Below are 25944 nucleotides of genomic sequence, written 5' to 3' on the forward strand. Positions count from 1 at the left end.
AAATCCAATAGAATTCACACTGGTGTAGAATTTAAATTCCCAATATTGATGTAGTGAAATAAAGATAAACTGTAAACGGTGTTCAGACCTTCAGGTCATATTATTTTTGCGTTCTGTCACAAACATGCTACGCTAAGGCCTCTCCTCAGGACAATGCCCTCAGTCAAACAGTTGCACAGCACCCCGATGACCCTTATTGATTGATTGTGCTTGTGCCTCCTTCCTTCCAGACTTCAGAGAAGTTCCAGAGGATCAACCAGATGGTAAGCAGCAGTGACTGGTCTCTGAAAAGAGGACTGGAGAGCAACAGCGCACCCAAGCCCCTCAAGAGACTGCGCTTTGACACGGACGGCCAAGACGAGGCTGACGGAAGGTAATGCATCTGCACAGGCGTCTGCCTTCCACATTCGTGTGGACACAGTCCTGCTCCGTCAAAGCCATCATCGCCTCTTTACAAGTGACTGTACACGCCAGGTCATGTTCAAGAATTCGCAGGATGAATGAAATAGGTCAGAACTGGATCGGTTAATCCAACACTCTGCCATTAAGGTGGGCTTCAGTTTTTCTAAAGAACTCCAGCACCTACACAAGAATAAAATGATGAGAAATAAAGCCTGATATTTTTTATGAGGGTTAGTCGAACTGCTGTCGACAACTTTGACAGTTTATTACAAACTAATTACATGGCTTACTGTAACAAAAAAGGTTTCAAATGAAAGCATAAATATCAACGTTTCTACCAGTTACCTTACAATCCTTCGCCATCTGTGGAGGAGAAAACAAAACTTTAGTAAAATAATTGGCATTTATACTTGTCAACAACATTTTGACTAGCCCTGCATAACTATAGCTAGTGTATGATCTACCCAGATTCCTTATTTCATTCACAATGGCAATTTGTTCAGCATCTCGGCATCCAAAGCAACAGCTTGTAGCAGGTTCCACACTCTGCCATCACTAGATGTAAATGTGCTGGATAGGAAAGTTCATAATAGAGTTGGAAAAGAGGCTCTGCAACAAGTCATCATGTCCTGTGCAACAAACTTGCAGTGAATGTTTTTGTGACTTTCTTCCTGGTTTGTTTTTCTTTTACAGCAAATCAGCTGGAGAGTCCAAGTTCCAACAGAAGCTTGCTGAAATGAGTGTGTTATTTTTTTCTGTTTTGGAAATTTTATTTTTGTACTGTTAGATGAGAGAGATAAGTGAAGGGTTTAAGCAGAATACCACCATCCTTAAACCATAGAGCAGACCCAATTATGACTAGTGCTCCTCTCAGGTTGAGATTATTCTTTCACTGAAAACCTTTCATGTAAATCAGTCCACTATCTTTGTTTTAAATCACTTAGTATTACTCATCAACTGAATTTTAATTGAGTGCCTGCCTGCCTTTTGTGTTGCATACAAGTTGAGGAAAAAAGGAACAATGCAGATTAAAAGGCTGATGTTTATATTTGTTGTAAAATTGGGTAGGTCTAACAAATAGCATCACACAATCCTCATAAAAAAAATGTACTCAGTTTATGCCTGTGTAGACCAGGTTGTTTTTAAATCTGTTATTCTGAAGTTGGATGTGTTTTGTCTGCAGCTTCCACTAGGACCAGAATGCAAGAACAGAAGCTAAAAGATGCGGCTGTAGACTCTTTGAAAGAGGAGAAGCACTGAGACTGTCACCACCTCAGGAGATCCCTTTGCCCCATTTTTACACAAAACAGAAACTCCATTTAAAAAAAACTTTTTTGTACATTTGAACTGTGTAATAATTCTGGTGATTTTTTAAAAAAAATTAGACTTGCTTTTTTATTATTTTAAATGCATTTCTGCTTGGGCAGAAATTTGAGGGGTTATTTTTTAATTTATAGTATATTGTGTGGCTTTTGTTCCCCCAATTGTTTGCATTTTGTTTTCTTGAAGGTTTTGATGTTCTTACTGACAGTTGTGTGTGTAGAACCTTATAGAGTAGATTCTGAAAGCATTATAATTTTTTAAATTATTGTACTGTAATTATAAGCCATTTTCTTCCTGTGCTTGAAAACACATGGACCACATTGTACACAAACTCAGTCAGTCTTTTGTGAACATAAGAATTTGACACTAGTAAACATTAACCAAAATGTGACTCTTGCTATACAGGGCTATACCAGACGATCTTAAATTTTGTTCCTTTTTTATCCTGCACAACCCATAACTACTGTAGGACAAGTGTACAATTTACAGTTTGACTGCAGTTTGAATATTTACTAATTTATTTTTCTATGATAATTTATTAAGCTCAGGTAGAGAGCCAGACTGTGCCAGGAGTGTTCTCTCGCATCTGATATAAAACAGTCTTGACATCCGTACTTCGTTATTTACTGTCCCTGCAGCTAGATGCAAGGCTTTGCAGTAATTAAACTGAATGGTATTAGTCTAAGCAATGATATATTACAAGCCTTATTGTAGTCAGCAAAGGATGAGAAATTTGAAAATTTTGAAAAACCAATACCTTGATCACAGAGTATGTATAGATTTGTAATGAGGTCATCCATCTCACCTATCCTGTCTCCTACTTTCTGAAAAAATCTCTTAATCTAGACTAATAAAGAAAATAAACCCAGTTAAGTAAATGAGATCTGAATGAAAATCAAAACAGCCCATACCTCTTTAAGACCAAGTTTGAAGACCCCCTATGTAAAGCAGGATTAAGATGCTGCTTTCATGAGGAGGAAAACAGGAATGGAACTTTCCCCTGAAATTTTAATTCCTCTTTTCCACAAAACTTTTGAAATTACCTGTCTGGTTTATTGTTGAAATAGACTCATTTCTACAATAATAAATTGTAATCTGTGGTCATTTGTTACAAGTGGGGTTAAATTTATATGTGACAATTGTTTGAGTCAATGAAACACCTTTTGTATAAGTTTTCCTTTAAGGTACAGGAATAAAAAGGAGTTATGTAAATCTGCTACTAAAAATGCCTGTTTTGTGTCTTGATGATGATACAATACTAAGCATCAACTACTAAATAACTGGTTAGATATAGAGAATTTGAGATTTTAACATTTCTGAAGACAAGACGAAGGCTTGTGATGTGTCCATAGTACTAGTTAAATAAGAGGTTATTCTGAATATCATGTTCTGTACATGAAAGCAGTTATTCAAACATCCAGCTGTGACTTTACACACTGGATCAGTAGGATGATTTTCAGTCAGACTGTACCAATATTGTTTAATATTTCTGAGTTATAAAGGGCTTCAAAAATTGGTTGAGCTTTTAACACAGGGGTGTGTAATTGCCAATAATTGTGCAACTGTGTTTAATGTTCACCTTTCTATTTAAAATAAGTTTTATTTTCTTCATTAGAATGTTTCTTAATATAAAGCCACTCACCAAGACCTTTGTGATCAATAGATATTGATAGAAAGTTTTCCTGTATGTAAATCTATTTATTGGTCCTAAAATATAAACCTATTTTTGATGGCATATCAGTTTCTTGCTAGTAAACCTGGGGCCATAAGATTAATTATGATATTGATTATGTATCAGCATAACAGTTTAAATGACATTCAAAATATTCCTATGAAAATGTACAATCTAATGTGAGAAAATGAACGAAATGTAGAATTTAACCATCTCTGTATGCATCAGGGGTCAAGGAGTAGATGATGTGGGTCATAGTTTAAATCTTTTTAGTCCAGCAGTAGGGGACTAACTGTGATCTAAAATATAATCCTTTAAAATACAATCCCCTCATCAACATTGCAGTATGACTTCTGGCCACATGCTTCAGTTCAACAGGTTGTGCAGCAATGCAAGCAAGCAAGGTGTGCAGCACTTCACTGCAACTAAAGCATACTGGCACATGGGATGAGCTTATGTTGGGTGTCCCATTAATTGTGATGGAGGATTGAAATGGTGAACTGACCCTAGATATTTTGTAGAAGAAAATTATTAATGTGAACAGTTATAACTCTTGCTAATCCAGCTAAATGAGGTGTAAGACACAAATGGGGGAAAAAACACTTTAATTGACTCGGGATGCTCTGTAAGTCATTGCAGTCATTAAAAGTCATTGCAGTTTCAGAAGAGTCGAGTACACCTACATCCCAATGAGCAGGTTAAAGCTAACAAATCAGATTGTCAGCCCAACACCAAAGTATTTTGAAAGTGAGACACCCACAGCAAGAGAGTTTCTGTGGCTATTCTAAATTTACACTCATCTTGAGCAAAAATACCGTGCAGTGTTACTAACCAATGTAATGCACATGAAAGAAAAGGTTAGGGACTGGAGCACAAATTGATTCTTGTGAATAAGAAGTGCATTTGCTAGCCAGCCCACTAATCATTCAAATCTGGAAATGCAAAGGTTATTTTTGAACTACTCCTTTTTTTAAAATGTCTGTTGACTACATGTATGTATAGGGACAGTTAGAAATTGATAAAATCCCATTATGTCACAAACTTATTTCCATGTGAGCCTTGGTACAGATTTCCCATCTTTTACATCACACAGTTGATCCCCCTCTGTGGGAGGAACACCTGATTCTTTCCAGCTGTTCTTTGCCATTGCAGGTCATAGGTGTGGATAACCCTGAAAACAGCCACATGGATGCAAAATGATTTAAATTAAGTCCAAAATCAGGACAGAAACAGATCTGTCTGATCCTCAGATCTGTTAGTGCCCTCCATACACAAAGTTTGTGACGTATGAGGGACAGATCAATTTACTTGCCCTTTATTAACTTATGTTGCCCCTAAGGATACTTCCCCATGCAGTTAAAATGGAAGTGCTGTAATTACTGTATATCTATAACTACACAGAACACCTTGTTTCGTATTGGAAGGAATATGATTGTCAGAATCTACACAATTTACAATTTCAGTCCATTGTAGATTTTACTTATGGTATACCTCAAGTCTTATAATGAACAAATGACACAATAATTAAAAGATACAATTGCTTTTTTAATCCTTTCAGTTTCAAAACAAAAAAGAACATGCTTAATTGTAAACAAGACTATAACTCCCTTTTAGGTGGGTAGCTGCGTCAGCATGCATAGGCTGCAAAGGAACAAGTAATAGGTTTATTCCATGCTGAAAAAAAGAAGAAAGAGAACACAACGTTTCGGCCGTTCACCTGAAGAAGGCTCCACGGCCGAAACGTTGTGTTCTCTTTCTTCTTTTTTTCAGCATGGAATAAACCTATTACTTGTTCCTTTATAACTCCCTTTGACCAGTATGTACTTGGTTTTGCTGTAAATGTAACACCTTCTTCTAACATTAACATATAAACATTGCATCAAGTAACAATCTGAAATCTTCCTGTACGTACAAATACCAGTGTTCTATATTAAATATATATTAAATAAGTACACAAACAAACTCTCTTTAATAATGTCAGTGCTTACTTACCAAGTTAGTCCCTACAATCTAAAAAGCTTTGATAGAAGCCTGTGCTCACACATGGTCCATATTAACCAACTCTTGTATTTCTCCCATTCTGCATCTACAGTATGTACTGTAAAGAGAGTTGTAACAATATACCAGTTTTTCACATTGCACTGCCACCTGGGCTCTCGACTTTCCCAGACACAGCACTCCAAGTTCCACCACCTTACCAGGAGATTCTAAACATTAATAACCACCCTTCAGGCATGGATTGAAGAACTTTAAAACGAACCAAAAAACGTCACCTGCATGAGTACAGTCCTTGGCCTTATAACTGGTAATGTTTCACAGCACAGTCTGTTCTTCTAGCAAAAGCAGGTTGTCTCTGAATAGCCAATAACAATGCCTTTGATACAGGTCAGGTGCTGCCAATGATTGTACAGTGAATAACCCAAACTACAGAGTGAAACTAAGGATAGGGATGTAGTGATGTTGGCATTTAAACTTGACTATATGGCATTCTGTGACCTTGTAGAATGTTTAGGGATTACTGAACCTTTTTTTTGTAATACCCAGACCAACAGTTCTTGTGTAAGACTACTGCTTTAAACAAATTCTATTTCTACTGAGTATGGCATTATTCTTAAAAAGTTTAGGTTTAAACTAAGCAAACGTTTTCAAGATCAAAAGCATAAATATTGGCCAACTTAAATATGCACAATACAGCAGAGCACATACCTTGACAGCCTCCACCTGTTTAACTACTGTACTGTATGTCTACACAATAAATATGGGCAGCACAAGTGCTTTAGATTCTTAAAGTTATAGGCATCCAACATTATGCTTATAACTTTATGCATGCACATTTCAATATAAAAGAAAACCATTTCATATTTCTATCTTTTTCCACTTGATACCCATTTGCCCTTTGAGGGATACGTACTTGGCCATGACTGTTAACCATCTCTTCCATCCCTAACAAACTTGTTCATCACCGTTGTACAGTCTGGAATAAGCTGCTCACGTGGGAACAATTGCTTAGTATGCAGACTCTTTTGGAGGAGTTCTTTAAGGATACAACTCATACATACATGCCTTTTCATGATTTTCATCTTGTATTACATTACAAGGAGAAGAAAAACAAGGGAATCATGTAAGCTCCCTTTTTCTAATGACATTTTTTGTCATAATGTCTGAAACACACAACTGAGGAATGTGAGTATGATGAAAAGGGTTTTGTGTTATTGCTCCCTCTGGCAGTGAAGACTGGTTTCAGTTCAGCCCTTGAGAGCACAGTGATTCTTTGGTGTTGCGTGTCTGCTCACCGCTCCCAGATTCATCTCTCTCTCTCCTACTCAGCACTGCACCCTTAGGCTTGGCGTGCTCAGTTCTTGAATGCGCCGTACCTGCTGGCTTTGCTGATGAAGTTCTTCAGCAGGTCATGGTCCATGTCAGCAAAGGCTTGTGTCTGAGTCACCGCAGTCATGTGATTGACACAGAACTTGAAGCAAAACTCTTCAAGGTCCTACAAATGAAGAATTTCCGTTTGAGGAATATTTTCCCGATGATTGATCACAGTTTTTCACTACAGTATCCAAAGGCAACAAGTTGAATAGGGAACGCTGCTTATCTCCCGCTAACACAACAGAACATTGCAAAGATATCAGCTGCAGCTTATTGCACCAGGAAAGGCAAAACAACTGAATGTGTTTCACAGCAGCTCTGATGATAAAATGACCTGCCAACATTCCTAGTGCTTTTTTTTATCTCTCAAGCTGCCTGTAAAGTTGCAGTTATTGTTGCTAAACCAGACTTCCTTAATTGAATCTCTGGCATCCGATGACAGGGGAAACAAGTCGTATGTTATTTTTTTAAGTATGCAGTCTTTCAAAAGATTCTTATTGCTTTACCTCCACTGTAAGGAAGGGATAGTCACTTTTTGAATAACAAACATGTGTCAGTAGCATTGAAACAACTAGGAGGAATAATTGTGCATTTGCATTTCAAAATGCCCTATTTAAATTGCATTTGTGTTAAAGAGCAAAAGACCTCTGAGGGCAATTAACACATCAGAGTGCAGGTTTTTCTTTATAAAGAGGTTAATTGCTGTCACTTGTCCCATTAATCAATTTGATTTACAGAAACAAACAATTTAAATAAGCAGATAGTATATTAGAAGCTGGCATCCCAATAGCTAAGAACACAAACAGAAGAAGGCACACTCAAAAAGAATAGATTCAGAGGAAGGGTGAAAGGTGCTTGTAAAATAAAAAGAAAACTTTAGGACCTGTACCTGACTGGAAACATCTCTACCAAAAACAGAACTTTATTCTAAAATAACTTGCTTCTTTGAGCAAAATGTAGTCAATTGCAAGCATGGTTATATTGATCAGATTTAAAATTTAGGACTGGATAATATATTTATATGGAAAACACATTAAAACTTAAAGCCTCCTTCAAAAATTATCAAGCAGATGAGTAAGGAATGGTCTACCTGACAGTGACGCAGTGCATGGATACTCTAAAAAATACTCCTTTCAAAGTGGTAAGAAATTGGTTTACAAAAAGAGAATTGCTGCTTTTCTTCCGGACGTGTAACAAATAGCCCATGAGGACAGTTAGCAAAGAACTTCAAAAGATCAGTTTCTGTGATAACTCCAGCAAACCCACATGGTGAAGCAGAAACAATGAATTCAGCAGGAGGTAAAGGACAACCAAATTCTGTCATGAAAATATGCAAATATTCACCATTTTCTTTTCTTTATAAGGGTGGAGACCGACTATTATCCAAAAACTCTCCACTGACAAGTACCACTGTGATCTAACAGATTTCTTATGATGTGTTCATAACAAGGTGTTTGTAAATGACACCTTGTTTCAGTCTTGTCCATTACTCCAGGCCTTTACTGTCCCCCATATAATGGGCAGGGGAGCTCACTCACAGAGCAGGATCTGGAAGTTTATATAATCAAGTCATCAAAGCAAGCTGTGCACTGTACCACCACTGTGTGGAGTAAGGATGCCAGGGAACTGCAGGTGTAAAAGGGGGTTTTCAGATGGTTTGAAGTCAGAGGAGCCCCCAGGGTAAGTGTTGGTTTCGGGGGGGGGAGGTGGGGGTGTACGGCTGGAGAGAAGTCACCCTACCCGGGCCTCATACTTGACCGCAGCGGAGAGCAGCGCGATAGCGTTCTCCTCGGAGATCCCCCGCTTGATGGTCTCCTGACACAGCCGCTTCAGCCGGGTCTCCCGATAGTACGTAGCCAAGTCTAGCAGCCCTAGAGAAACGACAAAACAGATCTTTAAATCAGAGTTCCCAAGTTCCAGTCTGTTTAAAAAAAAAATCAATAAAAGGCCATTTCTACAGACAAGTATTAGAACCTGCTTGGCAGCCACTAAAGCATAACCATCTTAGGATGTAAATACAAAGCAAAGGTCTCACATATTGAGGGTCTAATAGCCTAAACCGGTTTATGCTAATAATATGGTCCTTAAGGACTGCTTATAATTTTTTCCAGTGTCCAAACTAAGTTGTACAGATGCCAATAAGAGAAGACTGAACAAGTGTAGTAAGTGTTAGTGTAAGTAATTTGTAAAATCTTGTTAAAAACTGTAAATGTTTTAATCAAAAAACCTCAGTCAATACAGAATTAAACTTCTGTGTTGTTCCGCCTAGAAAATAACTTACATTAAGAAAGCCTAATATGGTCTCTTGGCAATAAAGGGATTCTAATCAACACGTTATGGCCCAGGGTATCCGCTTCAACAATATGACTGGGCAGGTTATTCCATATTCCCACAGCTCACTGAGTAAAGAAGTGCCTCCTGTTCTTGGTTTTAAAACACTTTCACATAATTTTGACTTGTGCCTTCTGGTTCGTGTTTAACTGTTAATTCTGAAGTATCATTGTCATTAGCCACACTAAAAACATAAAGCTATTCCTGATAACACCGGATCTGTCTTTATCGTTGTCTGACACTGACACCAGTGAGAAGTGGCCAATTGTTTCCCAGTACATTTCTGCCACTTTAAATGAATATAAGCCAATACCTTGGTTTCCTTCAAGTCACGGCAGGATGAGATCCTCAGATCAATTGGGCTAAACAGACTGGATGGCCTCCTTTCATTTGCAACCTTTCTTATGTCCATTATTAATTTTTGCTTGCTTATTGTATCTAAAGAGACTTACACTCTCTTTAAACACCACAAAAAGGAAGCAAGCCACAACAATTTCACAAACATATGCTTTTTAATAACTGTAGTATACTTGCCAAAACATTTCTGTATCCATTTATTGAAAATGTATGCTTAGAAAAAGGATGCTGCTGTGTATATTCCTCTATATACACTTTTTTAAAAAAAATTAAAATGTGTACAGTATTTGGCAGCCGTGCTGAGAGGAAAAGGAATTTGGCTGCAGCCCGTTCCTTGCACAGAATATTTAGTCGCAGGTGCCATGTTAGGTCACTCTGGCATTTTGCATGGGGAAAATAAATAAAGGAAACTGCCTACTGCACATTTACGTAGGGTAATCCTACAGCTGATCCTTTTCAAACAACTGTAACCCAAAAAAAACATGCACTGTGGGAAAAATGAAATTGGTACACATGTAAATATACCATGGGGAAATGCCTCTACAACAGAAAGCACTGCACTGACTTAAAGTGCTGTTCATTTTCTGTTCACACCCTTGCATGCATTCTGTGACAGACAGCAGTGATGTTAGCACCCTCTGGTGTTTCCCCACATTGGCCATGAGTATGCAATTTTCACTTGACCATTTGTACTTATATAGATAATAATAGATAGATAATAAAAAGGGCCAATATTCAAATTCATTTATGTACAACATATATATGAAAAATACTGAAAGCGATCTCACTATCAAGAGTTTGTCTATAAGACAGTTTTGCAGATGAACCAGCAACCTCAGCCTTCACTGTTGCTTTACTTACTGGACCGCATACTTGCTTCATTACGAACAGCCTTCACATAAATACAACACCACCAAGCACAACTGACGCAAAAGCCGACACTTATTAAGCCATCACACAGCACAAGAAAAAAACAGCACGAGCAGTTTGTCAATTGTTGTCCAGAAAGTAAGGTTTAAATCTGATGGCATTAGCTGGAGTCTAAAACTCAATTTATATAGAAATGGGCAGATTAAAAGGATAATACGGGACATTTCTTGTGTCTTATAAAAGCTACGCAAGTCATGTTTATATATCTGGCGGCATTAAGATGCAATAAACTGCCCGTTCAAATAGTCACAGTTTTAATGCTGCCAGGCACATATTTTATATCTGTTGACTAAAGATGACTTAGCCAGCGTCTTTCCTCTCTTCTGTCATTGACATGACCAGAGAGTCAGCCCCTAATAATGTTAGTTGATGTTGCATGGTGCTAGCAGGACATTCATCAAAACATGATATGGAACACAAGCTTGGGATTGATTACACAAGCTGACACACAAGATAGCTACTTATTTAAGAGGCACAGAACTGCCTTGTGCACCCAGACTCAGCTGTTACATTCTGGAGTCTCGTGTAGACATGGCAGGAGTCTGTAGTCTTCCCCCACATGGTAACAGGCTCCTTACCGATGGCATCCTCAGGAGCCAGGTTGATGGAGTCTGTGTAGAGATACTCCAGGAAGGCCCTGTACACCAGGTAGGAGAATTGGTGGATCTCGATGGACTCCTCATCCGTCTCATTGAGCAGCACTCGGAAATGCTCACACCTGAGGCAGAGCCAGCAACAAGGGGTTACAGAAGTGGAAACCTAGGAGCTGACTGGAACAAACTTCATACAGGAAAGGAATAAGCAATTTTTTTAAACAAGCCAGGAGAATTTATACTGTGTTTAAACTAGCTACAACATTGGTATCATTTTTTAAATTATGATTTTACACAACACCTTTCACGTGTCTCTTACTCAGACAACTGAGTCATTAAAAATGCACACAAACAATTGAGATCATGAGGACAATGGTATTACACACTAGACGCACCTTAAATGCCCATGAGAAGGTCTGTTATGTCTTCCTAGAATATAAAATAGACAGCACATGTAGAAGTTTTGGAGTTCTGCCTTTGAAACTTCTCACTGTGGCCGTGCATGTGTATTCCAATATTTCTCTTTCTTAAGACTTTCGGGATTCTAAAATCTCCAAAAGCTTTGGCTTGTTACTGCCAAGAAAATAAAGAATCAAGTTTAAAAGCCTCCAAGGTGGCTGGGGCACTACATAAGATGTTTTGAGACAAAATTATTTTGCTCTGTCAGGAGGATGTAGCAACAAACAGCCTGCCATCTCCGGGAGGAGCCTGAGGGGAAACAGGATCCCAGCAGCCACTTCCTGTCTGTAATTCCCAGGAGAAATGACCTGAAGCAAGCAGCAGGCAGCTCTTGTCAAAAAGTCATATACGTGCAAGACTGCCGTTTCAGGCATGACTACACATGTCATGTCTGAGAATACTCAGTTTTTCCTTCAATTTCTGGAACTGTGTGAAATTATTTTTATCAAGTGGGAAAAGATAGTGTACTTAAGAACATATTAGGATAGTGCTGCAATAGTATTTTAAATATTTTGTTATGTTCTGAAAAGTCCACGGTAGATTACCTTGTGAATTGTGAATTGTGAATCTGAGGCCATCAAGTATTTCAATGCGTACAACATTACAGATATGAGTATTTCATCCTGGGTTTTGTCTAGTGTGAATTTATTGGACATATTATTCATGGTAGACAGTATACTGTCAAACTCAACCTCTGTACCTGATTTTGAGTAGAGCTTTGTGAACATGAATGCATTTTCCATCCACCACAAACTTAAGGTCTGAAATTTCGGGGCTGTCAAACTCTTTCTTCAGAGACTGTGCTACGGTCAAGTAGTCGTCTCCCTCTGCAACACACAAGACGAGCAGAGTGTCAGACAACACAACAATTAAAAAGCAGGAAACTACCACTGAAAGCTGTAAAAGATAAGCAATGTCCCCTGATAAACAAATCACTTTGTTGGGTACAGAATGATTTCCTGATTTTATCAGGATGAGTGAAAAGTGAGGAAGGATTTCAAATAGATCAAAGAAATATTGTGTCAGTTTCACTAGCATCATTTTTAACCAAACAACCTACAGATGCTCAGTACTACTGTAATTGTACTGAATTCAATATATTTGTCTTACTTTAATAACGAAGTATTACAATCCCCATAAGAGGCACTGCAAATTATACCATAAGTGTTAAATTCCTTATCCTGGTTTGACTTTTGACATCTCCATCCAAAGTATTTCTTCTTTATTTTTAGGAGAAACTAAAGGGGTTGTACAACACACGTACAAAGATTGTATCCAAGGTTGAAATCAATTCCAGTTTTTCTGTTCGATGATGCGCAGTTTTCACAAGAGTTTCATATGGAGTGCTATTAGGAACCTAACTAACTTTAAACATGATTTACACAAAGGAGTTGTGTTTCAACTAAGTGCTTAAACAGACTGGGAAAAATCAAGCAAGTTAGAACCTGGAAGCACTGGAGCATCCATCTCAAACAATGTTTTATTTAAAAACACACCACTGTAAATGTTGAATGGGACTCTTTATCTAGCAAAGCAATACAGAAAATAATAACAAGAATAAAACAGAAGCCTGAACTCATCAAAGACGAGACAAAGGGGCAGGAAAGGTGGCCGTACCCACGGCCAGGAGGTGCCAGGTGACAGCAGGCGTGGCGAAGCAAGCGAAGACATCGTCGGTGCTGGTGAAGTGTGTGAGGTGTGGGCTGGCGATGGCCTGCCCGCGGCACTGGCCCCACATCAGCACCTGCCCACTCTGCGTTTTGGCGGCCGAGGTGTGGGTGGAATGGCAGGCCGCTATTTCCACCATCCTGAGCGTGGAGAGACAGGAAAGGCACAGTCAAGGCACAGACCAAGGCCTGGGACGAGTTACTGTCTAAGTGTGTTTGGAGCAGGGAAAACTGGGATATGAATGGTCACAACTAGAAAAGAAACAACAAAAAAGTACACATGTACATATAAAATCTGAGAGCCATGTCCAGCTTTTATGTGCGGACATTCACATAACATTAATGGGACAGAGAATTACATTTTTCCTGTTGCATGAGCTAATAACACAGTAAACCATCACATTCAGACATGATAAAGCTGCAAAAATGAGGCAGAAACGTATCTTTACTTTTACTTTTCAGAAATAAGCACTGCAAATTCAGCTGATGCGTACTACAATAATTAAGCTATTATTAACTATTAATTAATAAGCTATAATCGTATTACCTTGATATAATAAAAAATCCTATTTTTATTTTCATTTGACTACCCGTCACTATTCACTATGCCATCATAAGGTCAATAATCACTTTAATGTCCTGAAACCTAAATCAACTCTCAATTAAATTGGCCTGGCCACACAATTAGCTCTATCAAACCATGTCCCACAAAACGTAATAATTAGTGAAATCTACCCAATTAAAAATGACTTATTATTACCAATGAAACCCACTGTAAAACGAACATTCATCATTACTACTGTTATTTACTCCAGACTCTTCCAATTGTTTTGGAGGAGAACATGCAAGGAATGAAATGAATCAAAACAGAATTTCGAAAAGTATATAAAAACTTTGCTCATAAGGATCTCCTACAGCTCATTTTCAAACTTCCAGTAGTTTGGGTAACACTGGCCCTCCATTGCCTTCCACTTCAAGACTGCTATTTACAATGAAAGAAAAATATGCATTTTAGGTACACAATGACAAATACCAGATTTCCCCTGTATGTCTTTCAACTTGGAACTGTTTTGCCTCATTCAGTTTAGTGCCTCAACTGAACCTGAGCCGTCAAAGTTTCCGGTTAAGCTTAACTGTAGATTTTGCACAGTGTGTGCTTCACTATTCACAAGCTAAAAAACTGAATGATTCAGTGCAGTGATGTAGTAGCAAGTGCAGTCAAACAGTGGTGCAGCAGTAACTCTTAAATCACAGCAGAAACAAGTGTGTTTACCGTTCTTTGTCCATATTAATCAGTGTTGGACTGGCTTGGTTACTCTTGTTCCCAGTGCCCAGCTGCCCATATGAGTTGGCACCCCAGGCATAGACAAAGCCTTCATCAGTCAGTGCCAAGGTGTGTGCATATCCACAGACAATCTACAGAGAGAATAATGCTGACTATATGTACTGTATTCGCGTGGAGAAGCAAACCATCCTGACTGTTATCATAACAGTGCTTTAAAATTTTTGTTTTCAATGTTTATGAACAACTCTATAAGAATTTGTATAAGCAGTTCTTACACCTGCAAAAAGTTACATCAGACACAATTTCAGCTGAACTAAATAATTTTATATTTTTCAATATTAAAAGACTGTTTTTACTGCCTTCTCAGATCTTCTGAACTTCAACCCGGCAACCATTTACCTGGACAATGTTAATTCCTTGCAGTGCCGCTATCCGACAGGGTGTCTGTTGGTTCCCATTGTTGCCCAGCCCAAGCTGTCCATTGCAGTTGTAACCCCAGCCGTAGGCCTACAAATTCAGAGAAATGGCATTAATGGCTGTATAACACAAAATGGTTCTGGTCCACGAGGTGGTGCAGGAGGGAGAGGGTTTGATTCCACTATGTGGTACGCTGGTCAGTTGTACTGTAAATGAGAGACTGAAGGAAGACTGTGAGACTCTGACAGATAACAGAAACAAGTATTCCTATGTATCACAATATAGGTCACAGACAGTTAGATGTCAAGATGACCAAATACGGGCCCTATCCCCTTAACCGTCTAAGACATCCGGCCTCTGCAGAAATTCAGATGGAGAATAAATGTATATAAGCTTACAACTGTATTCTCTATTCTTGTGCTCTGTAGCTATCATGCTGCATTGTCTGCAAAAATTGTCTGGGTTGTAATTGTTCCAAGTAAAGTTTGGGTATTGGAAGCCAGTTAGCATGCTTCTACTACAGGTGCAGTGAATAAAGTTGAAGATTTTTTCATATTCCTGTGTCCCTAGAGCTATATTCCCCACTACAGGCCAGAGCTCAGCTGAAGACCTAAGGCACATGTTACAACCTTTGCAACACCACTCTTAACATTTAAGGAACAAAGCTATTATTGTGCTACTATCTAACCCACCTGGTCAGAATAAATGAACACACACATAAATCACTCAGACTGTAGCAAACAAGCTTTACGACACACCATCAACCTATACGGGACAGGAAGTTGGTATGGCCATCATGAGAGAAACACAGTAATGCTCCATGTCCTATATTATACAACTGTCACATGTAGGCAAGTTAACAAGTCAGAGCACACCTCTCCATTGTCCAGCACAGCCATGGAACAGAGCTGTCCACAGGCGATATTCACCACCACCTTGTTCTGCAGACAGCTGCTCACTCGGCGTGGCGTAGGCTGGTTCGCTGTGGACCCAGAGCCCACCTGGCCAGAGTTATTGTAGCCCCATGCATAGACCTGCAGAAACCAGCGGACATTTTGGCTCCGTGAAGCAATGAATCTATAACTTTTATAATTCACACTATATAAAGGCGGTGTATAAAAATGCAAACTGGTTGAGCGACAGGTTGAGTCAGTAAACCCATTTAGATGCCTTATGGCCAGAAGGCATGATTGTTAAGCAAAGGAAAAGTGATTTTCTGATTTTTCCCTTTTCAGATGTTGAAACTTCTCACATGTTGAATCCACAGCTAGGGACGCAGCTACTGTAAGCTGATTTACTGTCAAGAGAGCTTGCAGTAAATGTCCACCAATTCAATTAAACTGATTATATTAGGTAGGAGGTATAGAAAAAGTAATTTACAAAGTCCTGTTAAGAAACTGAAAGTCAAATGTCAATAAACATCGTACTGCCAATTGACTCGGCAATCTCCAGCAGTTCCTACCTCCCCCTCAGAGGTCAGGGCGATGGTGTGATGAGAGCCACAGGCGACCTCTGTCACCTTCTTGTTGAGAAGGTTGGTGGAGACTTGGGCAGGAGTCAGGCCCTGGTTCGTAGTGCCATTTCCCAGCTGGCTGTATCCATTGTGTCCCCAAGCAAATACATCCCCATCTGCACAGCATACAGTACAAAGACAATAAACATACTGTAACTGACAAACTACTCCATGCCATTAGGAGAATTAATTCCAGCACAAACAGGCATATAGCTCCCAACCTAACTGATACAAACAGCTCCTCTTCTATTCTTCAAAGCTGAGCTACACAACAATCTACAGACAAAATCTATAATGATGATTTCACAGATTGCGTGCTTATAATGATTTTAAACACATTTATATTGTTTCCCTAATGATCCTACATGACATCTCAACCTTAGTAGAAATGGTTGGTGTCAACATAATGTTCTATTTATTGTACCAGACCATTCTCTTACCTAGTAACCAAAACAGACAAATTAATCAAACAAGTATTACTATCTTAATGAAGAATCTCGGCTACATAAAGTTTCAGAATTCAAAACCTGTAACCCGATTATGGTAATGATTTTCAATGAGACAACGTGGGAAACGTAATAACCTGAAAAATGACAAATAGTATACAAGTTACAGTAATACAGAAATGGAGACTTTCTATTACATTTCCCAGTATTAAAGCTGGGAATATCACGCTCAGTTAGCACAGATGACTAAGTTGAAAACCTCAGTGTCCAGACAGCTGCTGTTTCAATTAATTTACTGATGACTAATCTGACCATGAAGAAAAGAGGAACCACACACCCTAAGCACTTCTGCTCCACTAGTCAGGGATCTGACTTCATGACTTAAAAGAACAGAGAACTTCTCCCTGAAGTTAAAGCACAACAAATGAAGTCTGTTCATTTGCACACCTTACACATATAGGAAGTAACTTTATTTTCTCTGGCACTTTTGTGTCCAATTATGAATTATAAATCTATAAGATACACATTAAAAATTCTTCACCTAATAAGCGTTTCTCAAGTCTGGCAAGATATACTTATAAATGTTTTCTAATTTAAGAATAAAATATGGATGTAAAAAACTAACTTTTAAGAACAAATTGATTTTAAACATTTAACAATTTTTGTTCATGTCTGTTAGCAATGCAATGAAGAAAAATGTGAAAGTGGAACACTCACAGTTAACAATGTGAGTAGAATCATTTACATTAAAAAGCTAAGAACGTGCTCCAGCAGTTATCTTCCCAGAATCCCTGCTCACCCAAAATACAGTGCTGGAATTAGTTTTATGCTATTTCTCTATTTCTGCTTGCTGTGAAATATACTGTAGAACTTAATAATTTTAGGTGACAAATATCCTGAATAATTTCAAACACTCACCAAACTAGTAAATAATTAAAAGAGCAATGTCATCTTTAAAAAAACATACTCATCTTTTTATTGTAATGCATTGCTTTAGAATGTTTTTAACATAAAATATTCATAATATCTGAATTTATATTATTTTTAAAGCCAATATACCACCTACAGTTAATGACATATAATAAAAAGTCAATAATTCCTTGGAATTAACAGAAAAGTATGTGTTACGATGTAGTTAATGTTATAACTGCTGTTTTTTGAGCAGTTAAGCAAGACTTAATTTTGTTGAAAAAAAAGATCAAACAACAAAAAAACTTCCTATAACTGTAACATTAACTTTCATTTTTATAGTGTTTCTGGGTATTTACCAATGGGAAGAGATGTGCTGGGCTGCACAGTGGCTCAGTGGTTAGCACTGCTGCCTCATAGTTCTGGGGCTCTTTAATTAATTCAGGACCCTGGGTGCTATCTGTGTGGAGTTTGTACGTTTTCCCAATGTTCACATTTTCATGACTTAGGTACTCTGGTTTCCTGCCGCACTCCAAAGACATACTGGTAGGTTAACTGGCTTATGACATATGGCACATGGCGTGTGTGCCCTACAATTGACTGGCATCCCATCCAAGGTTTATCCAGCCTTGCCCCCATTGCTTGTTGGGATAGGCTCCTGCTCCCCTATGACCCTGAATTGGATGAAGCGGTTAGAAAATGAAAAGAGAAGGTGTGCTAGACTGACTCGACAGTGTAAGAGGCTTAGCTAATTGGCTTAGTAACATCTAGTGCACTGACTACAATGCCAGCCACTCTAACGAATAATGTTTTGTGGTCTTATTATAATTTTAAATAGAGATCAATCAAAACTGAACACCCCTGAAGACCCCACGACACAAACGAAGCAAAAGCTGATGGACATGGAGAATAAACCACACTATACAGTACGTGTGATACTGTTACGGTGTTTTTTGGGGGAAATTTCACACTGCAGTTGTACCCCCATCCCACCCTTTCATATTCAGAACCACGCATGAGCAGCTCTAACATACCATGTCTGGCACAGCATCATGCACAAAAAGCTGCAGATACAAACAATCTGGAAGCCTAACCTTGTGACTCATTCACAGTCTGATATAAATAGACGAACGGAACAAATGCAGCGATACAAATGCAGAACACTGCTATTTTCTACAGCTATAGGAACTGTTCAATCCTATTATATTTGAATGTGCCAGCCAGTAAATGTATTTCCACACAAACAGAAGGTTTGTGTACAATGAGTATATTTTAACTCAATAAATATGTATGTATACGGGCAATCGCGTACATCTTCCTTCAACAAATTAATCAATTTCATATTTTTTTTAAACTACGTTATCTGCATAGCATCCATTTAGCAAGAAAGCCATCAAAATTAGTGGATGTGATGTTATTAAGCATGAATATGGATATGGAAAAAGTCTATGAGATTGCAGGGCGGGTGGGAATTCTAGTGGCAACTTTTGATCACCAAAAAACATTTGTGTGCCGCAGACTGAAATCTACTGCTCTGTTCCCTCACCTGCTGTGGCAATGACCACATGAGGTCCTGTTCCATAACTCAGGGACACTATCTTCTTCCCACACAGAGCCTCTATGCGTCTGGGTTCGATGGTACTCTGAATATCACCAAGTCCCAGACAGCCACTGCAGTTGGTCCCAAGGGCGAAAACCTGCCAAAATTGAAAATGGAAACTCATACTGAGCAAATATAACTCAAAAAATGAACCTGGAAGAAATAAACAGATTCACCATATATGTTTCTCTTTTTATCTCACCTCTTTAAATTAATTAATTAATACATCTAGTGCCAAGAAAACCATTTGTCAACTCCCATAGGCTGGCCCCTATTCTTGTACTGTATATTTTAAACTTAAAAGGTAATAAGATCTTCACGAAAGTCTAAAGTAAAGATGACAATAACCTGATTCAATGTACAGCCTAAAGACTTAAACTATATGTTAATTATTTAACAAAAAATTATCAACAGTAAACATCCTCGGGTAAATATAAGATTCAATAATAAGTGGCACCTCTCTGAGCAGCAATGACTTCAATTAGACATTTCGTGCCAGAGTGCATCATTCTCTTGCATTAGCCTTCATGAATTTTTGCCCATCCTTCCTTACAGAAGCACTACAGGTCCATGACATTTCTGGGTTTCCTTGTATTAAAGAGCTCACTTCAGATCCTGCCATACCACTTCACTGAGGTTTAGGTCTTTTTATAAACCAACTTGGCCAATCCAACCTGTGAAATTTCTTCTTCTTCAGCCGCTCTGTTGTAGATCTGATTGATTGTTCAGGAATATTGTCTTGCTGAATGATCAGATCAGCTTAGCTTCAGCTGAAGAACGGATGGCCTGACATTCGCCTCCAAAATGTGAAGGTACAATGCTAAATTCCTGGATATCCTACAATGAAAACTATTCTTGTTCTTTCATACCTGAAAACTGAGGTATGAAAATTTCCTGAATAAATTTTCAGGTTGCTCCTGGAAGGATGACACATCTTTGGTAAAGTCTTGAATATGTTTGATTTATAGACTATCTGACAGTGGACGGATGGAACCCCAGATGTTTAGAGATGGTTTTATTACCCTCTGCAGACTGATTAGCACCAAATACCCTTTTTCTGAGGACTTCTGAGATGTATTTTGATTGTGGCATGAGATATTTCCACTAACCTGCACAGTAAAGACCAATTTCACATAGGTAGTATGGTAGGAAAGTGCTGCCCAAATAAAGTCCATGTTTACTCAATTTTTTTAACCACCTGATTCTAATTACCCCCTTTATTTTGCTAAGTAGGGATTTGTTTATTATTCCACATTCACTGTTTTATTATTTTCTACTTCATACATCATTGCATCTCAAAATTATTGAACTGGTAAATATAAAGTATTTTACTTAAGAAAAATGTTTCAATTAAATTAGGATATCATGGTAAGAAACCACAATTCCCATTACTATATTGGGGTTCACAAACATTGTCTCACAACATAGGGCTGTAGCTATACAACCCCTGCAACTGCCTGTCAAAACTAGTACACAAAATTATGCATTTCATTTCACACTCAGCCTAAAGCAGAAATGGCAGAATTAGAGAAACTGGCACACCAGGAGCTATCAGTTGCTCAACCACTGTGAGTTCAATCTGCCCTATCTTGGTGGCGCTCAGCCATTTAGATATTACACGTTGAGAGTTCTCAACCAGTCAGCTAGGGGCAAAGTCTAGATAAAATCCTAAATAAATCTGAACTGAGTAGCAATCTTCCAAAAAGGCACAAGTGCTTAATTGGTTAAATATGACTTTGTCCCCCTTAAGATGAACAAACCAACATGATAAAGTGACAGTGCAGAAAAGGGAAGCCGCATAGTACAAGCAAACACTTAAGATGCACAAACAATCATCCTTAGTTAAACTAGCAATCTTCAAGCGATACAAAACATCCTACATTACAAGGAGAGGTTCTTACCAAATTAAATGAATGTACAACTTTCAGTACAACCACAGTTTCGCCATCAGAGATCATTAGCATAAATTGAAGACTTTTGTCTAAAGTATTCCAGTTCACTTCAGTCACAGATATAAATCTTTGTTGCCTGGTTTTTATGTTCAATAAATAAAGTTTATGGTTTCGTTTTAAAATGAGCTTGAATAGATATGCCAAAGTACTTATCAGCTGTCAAGTAAGGTAAATTGAGTAAATGTTTTACTATTTTCCCCGAAATTATTAGTTGAAAATACAATCAAACCAACATTCTGTTGGTCCAGTCTGTCTGGCCTGAAACTCTCCTCTAGATAAAAAGGTGTTTGCAGTGGAATTACCGGCCTAAATATAGAAGCTCTCTATCTGCTTAGCCTCACTGTGAAACTCCATGCCAGGTACTGCTGGAGAGGCTCTACCCACCCAGCGCTCTGAACTGAAAACACAGCTGTTCTCTTTGGTGTTCTTAAAACCTGCCCCTGCTTACTATGGGGACATTTCTTCTTTCCTCTTGGATCACAACACAAAAGCACGTGGGGTTGGGTGTGGAACATAAAAATATTACATCTGTTATAAATAAATATGTGGGTTCAATTCCTATTCGTGTGATTTACAGTAAATCGAGTGACAGGTGTATAAAATGTATTATTTTGTAATTTGTTCAGTCAAAACCTTTGTTACTTTAGGCCACAAGACCTTTAACCCCAGAAGCATAAGGGAAGACATTTATTATATCACAGGAGAAAACCTCCATATGGCATTACTGTCTCACTATCGATTATTACTGTCTTACTTGCTATCTTACTATAGTCCACATGCTCACCTCATCATTGACGGTAACATACAGAGCCTCGTTCCCAGCACTGCCGTATACACAGGCCTGTCGAATCAGACGCAGCTCCTCAGGGGGAAGAAGAGCAAACACTGGCCACTTCCCCACATCCAGCATGATCAGGAAACTTTGACACGGGGCTGTATCACCTGAGGCAAAGCACACACAGCAGAAAAGGTATAAGATAAGACTGCGTGCTCAAGGTGCCCATTGTACTCCAATGTATTTCTGTTGAAGTTAAATTCAGGCCTAGATGATTTTAAACACAAATTAATTATTCTAGTTATATGAATTGCTGCATCTGTAAAGCTCTTTCGATCCCAAAGGATCCCAAAGTGCTTGACAAATTAATGGAGACCCCTTTCAACCAACACTTAAGTAAGGTATCCACTTCAGTGACAATGTCAACTGATCTTTAAACACTTTTGTTTAACATCTTATCCAAAGGATGGTACCTCCTACATACACCATAATGTTCCTTGATATCACACTAGAGCATTGGTTTCGAAATTTCATTTAGTTTGTGATGCAGACAGAAGAGTGCCAGCTTACAGACTATCAACTTCATCAACCTTTCCTTGGAGATCTCCCTTCCCAAAACTGACCAGCCCAACTGTTTCAAATCTTCTTAGCCTTTAAAATCAGATGACAAGGTGGTAATAATTGTAAGCAAATTTCCCAAATGATGTAACAAGCTTCATCCAGACCTGATGGTGGCCTATACAAGTTCTAAAAGATTAAAAGGATTCAACTGCTGTGGAAAGGGAGTGCTTTATTTGTTCACCTCGTATATACACATCTATCTGTGTGAGCTTTTATTTGTAAAGCCAAAAACAACCCAAAATGTGCAAGTCCCAGATCTTTTTTTGATTGTTCTAATAAAAGAAGTCACCTGCACTTTTCTATTACTCGAGTTCTTACTCCTGTTGTTATATGTACATGTTCTATGAATGGTGGGATCAGTGGTTAGGTTCCTGGATTCCTGGCAACATACTTCATCCGAATTGCTCCTATACAGTGCCAGAAACAGATGCAAAGGTAAGTCACCTTGGAAACTAATGTAGATTGACTAAACTCTGAATGGTGTGAGTAGAGATTTATACAGTGCCTTGAAAAAGTATTCAGCCCCCATCATTTTTCACATCTTGTTACTGCAGATTCTGAATTTCGAATAGTAGGATATTTTAGCACTGATCCACAAAGTCTTGAGGACCATATTCTGTCAAAACAAAATAAATGTTCCAAAACCTTTTCACAATTTACTAAAATAACTGCTAGCTCAAATGTACACAGGTGCAATTCATTACCTCAAAAGCCACACAATGTGTTGATTTGTTGACTCCACCTGTGTAAGAAATTAGTGAATCTCCCACTGTCAATTCTTTTGTAAATATAAATATCACTCTCTGTGAGGAATTATTGCATGGTACAGCCTTTCCAAATAAAAAAAGATTTAAAATGAAGACGAAAGTGCATTCCAAACAACTCAGAGATATGATTATAGAGAGGCACAAATCTGGAGAATGGTACAAGACTATTGCCAAGACTTTGAGCATCCCTCAGTGCAGTCCATTGTACAGAAGTGGAAGAAGCATTATACTATAGCCACACTGCCTAGACCAGGCCGTCTCCCTAAACTTAGCCCCCAGACAATAAGGGGGCTTATCAGAAAAGCTACTGCAAGGCCAACTGTGACACTGAATGAGCTCAGTAGCTGTGATGGAAGATAAAGTACATACCGTAGCTCAACATTCCATGGGTCCAACATGTTCTACAAAAAGGGCCTTTATGGGAGGGTTACAAGTGAGAAGCCCTAGTTGGAAAAAAAACATATCCTTGCCCACAAAGAGTTTGCAAAACGCCATGTAGAAGATACTCCAGAAAGTTTTATGGTCCGATGAGACTAAAATGGAACTTTTTGGCCTGAATGCTAAGTAGTATGTATGGCATCAATCAAACACTGCAAACTAACCAGGTAAAATCCTTTCCACCGTGAAGTCTGGTGGTGGTAGCACCATGTTATGGAGATGCTTTTAAGCGGCAGGGACTGGCAATCTTGTCAGGATCTACGGTAAGATGAATGGTGCACATTACAGACAAATCCTGGACAAAAATTTGCTACCCTTGGCCAAAATGTTCAAACTAAAGAGGGAATGTATCTTTCAACAGGACTATGATCCAAAGCACATTGTAAGAGCAACACTGGAGTGGAAACAGATGTCCCTGGGTGGCCCACTTAGAGACCTTAATCCCAACAAAAATCTGTGGCAAAACTTCAAACTTGCTGTCCATGGCTGCTCCCTAAATAACCTGACCTAGCTTGAACAATTTTGCAAGGAGAAATAGGAACATATTGCTCCATCTCGGTGTGCAAAGTTTTAATAGAGACTTATCCAAAAATAATAGCTGCTAGAGGTTGTTCAACTACGTATTGACCAAGGGGGGTGAATACTTATTAAATTATGATATTTCAGGTTTTTATTTTTAATTGATTTATGGTTTACTATTATCTTTGTTTTGGGGGTGGGGGCTCTGTGAAAGTGTGATTAAAAAAATAAAATTCCAGCCTATGAGATTCTTCGGTTTTTTAAAATGGAAATTAACTGTAACATTAGTCTTGAACCCCCTTAAACAGCAATTTTGGGTTTATTCAAGAATGGGAGGGGGCCTTTTCCGTTATACTGCACGAATATGTCAAACAGGCAACAGAATGAACCAAGCGCACCGTATCACATATGGCGAAACAAGATCACCCAATAAACCTAGATATCCCAAACTGTATTTTAGGCCTGCTGCATTGTTGAATGTGTTTGTGGAAACAGAAAATAAAATAGCCGACTATTACTATTAGTATCACTAGAGAGAAAAGTCAAATAGAAAATACTATATAAAAAACACTACTACTGCTTAATTTATTGTGCACAATAAATATCAATCATTGTACGTCTTAACTAAAAGCAAACTTTAACTGGTCTCTGTTAAAATATCTTTGAAAAAAGGGGAACTAACAAGCAAAAAAACTAGCTTGACACGATAAAGATGTTCACTTTCGTTACTTTGTGTTTAAGGCGCAACAATAACTCGGTTTATCTCGCAGTCTTTATTCCGAGACCGCTGAAGTACTGCAAAGAATGAACATTTCTTTCAATGCGTCCTGTATGTTCTCTAAACCTAACCACGTAGTGTTGACATTACATTACAAATTAAGGATTGCATAAGTCAATAATATTGCATTGTACTAATCACCAGAATCACATTAAAAAAAAAACTTACCATGAATGATATCAGTTAAAAGTTGACAGAGCTCTGTATTCTTTCCATGCAACGACTTGGTATTGCATTCCGAGTCCCTGCATTTTTATTTTTTTTTAAACGAAACCAGAGTCTTGTAAAATATAGCAAGAATTCTCCCTCCTTAAATTTTCATATTGTGCGACAATAGGTTTCCTGGCCCTTACAGACCGACGAAGGATCATCGAGCTCATGGATTCATCGAGAGAATAGGATTTCCTCTCAGCCGTGGTTAGCAGCCTGACTCAGGCTGTCTAGATTTGCAAGCGCAGACAATGTGTTTTTTTTTAGCGTAGCGGCAAGAGGAGTGGTTAAGTCTAGGTGATTTATATGGTGTGTACAAATGCCGGAAAGGTAGTACTGATGTTTTACCGTTGAGCTAGGCAATTCACCCACTTTGCTACAAAAAAACCCAGCTGTAAAATTTTCTAAAAATGCATATACAAATGCATAAAAGCGTCAGCTAATTAATCATAACGTTTCCTATTGCTATCTCGTATTTTTGTTTCCAGCAATTCCTACGCATGGACTGTATTGCTTTTATTTTCGCATCATGGCGTGCAACAGACAATGACATAGTAATTTTCTTTTTATTTCTTATTTTCAGGTTAACACCATCACGATCTCAATTA

General features: G+C 38.4%; 2 protein-coding genes across 3 annotated transcripts in view; one reads left to right on the plus strand and one right to left on the minus strand.

The window, feature by feature from the left end:
* Positions 1 to 2951, plus strand: part of rb1 (retinoblastoma 1) — an 82059-nt gene extending 79108 nt beyond the window's left edge. Inside the window, exons 25-27 of the mRNA XM_015341909.2 lie at positions 231 to 373; positions 1096 to 1142; positions 1586 to 2951. Of these exons, the coding sequence (XP_015197395.2) occupies positions 231 to 373; positions 1096 to 1142; positions 1586 to 1662 (267 nt within the window). The 3' untranslated portion in view covers positions 1663 to 2951. The remainder of the gene's footprint in view (positions 1 to 230; positions 374 to 1095; positions 1143 to 1585) is intronic.
* rcbtb2 (regulator of chromosome condensation (RCC1) and BTB (POZ) domain containing protein 2) lies at positions 367 to 25574 on the minus strand. 2 transcript variants are annotated; one of them, XM_006628197.3, is made up of 13 exons: positions 25295 to 25574; positions 22013 to 22170; positions 19223 to 19373; positions 16271 to 16437; positions 15684 to 15842; positions 14791 to 14898; positions 14380 to 14522; positions 13057 to 13247; positions 12140 to 12266; positions 10966 to 11105; positions 8510 to 8640; positions 6772 to 6890; positions 367 to 765 (listed from the first exon to the last, which is right to left on the minus strand). In XM_006628197.3, exons 2-13 carry the CDS (start codon positions 22136 to 22138, stop codon positions 744 to 746), a joined length of 1584 nt encoding a protein of 527 aa, XP_006628260.2. In that variant the 5' UTR covers positions 22139 to 22170; positions 25295 to 25574; the 3' UTR covers positions 367 to 743. The 2 variants fall into 2 exon arrangements, with proteins under 2 accessions (XP_006628260.2, XP_015197396.1); XM_015341910.2 differs by lacking the exon at positions 367 to 765 and having other exon boundaries at positions 3986 to 6890.
* Positions 25575 to 25944: the final 370 nt, after the last annotated feature.

The sequence above is a fragment of the Lepisosteus oculatus genome, chromosome 5 (genome assembly GCF_040954835.1).
Source record: "Lepisosteus oculatus isolate fLepOcu1 chromosome 5, fLepOcu1.hap2, whole genome shotgun sequence".
In the NCBI taxonomy this organism is placed as follows: Eukaryota; Metazoa; Chordata; class Actinopteri; order Semionotiformes; family Lepisosteidae; genus Lepisosteus; species Lepisosteus oculatus.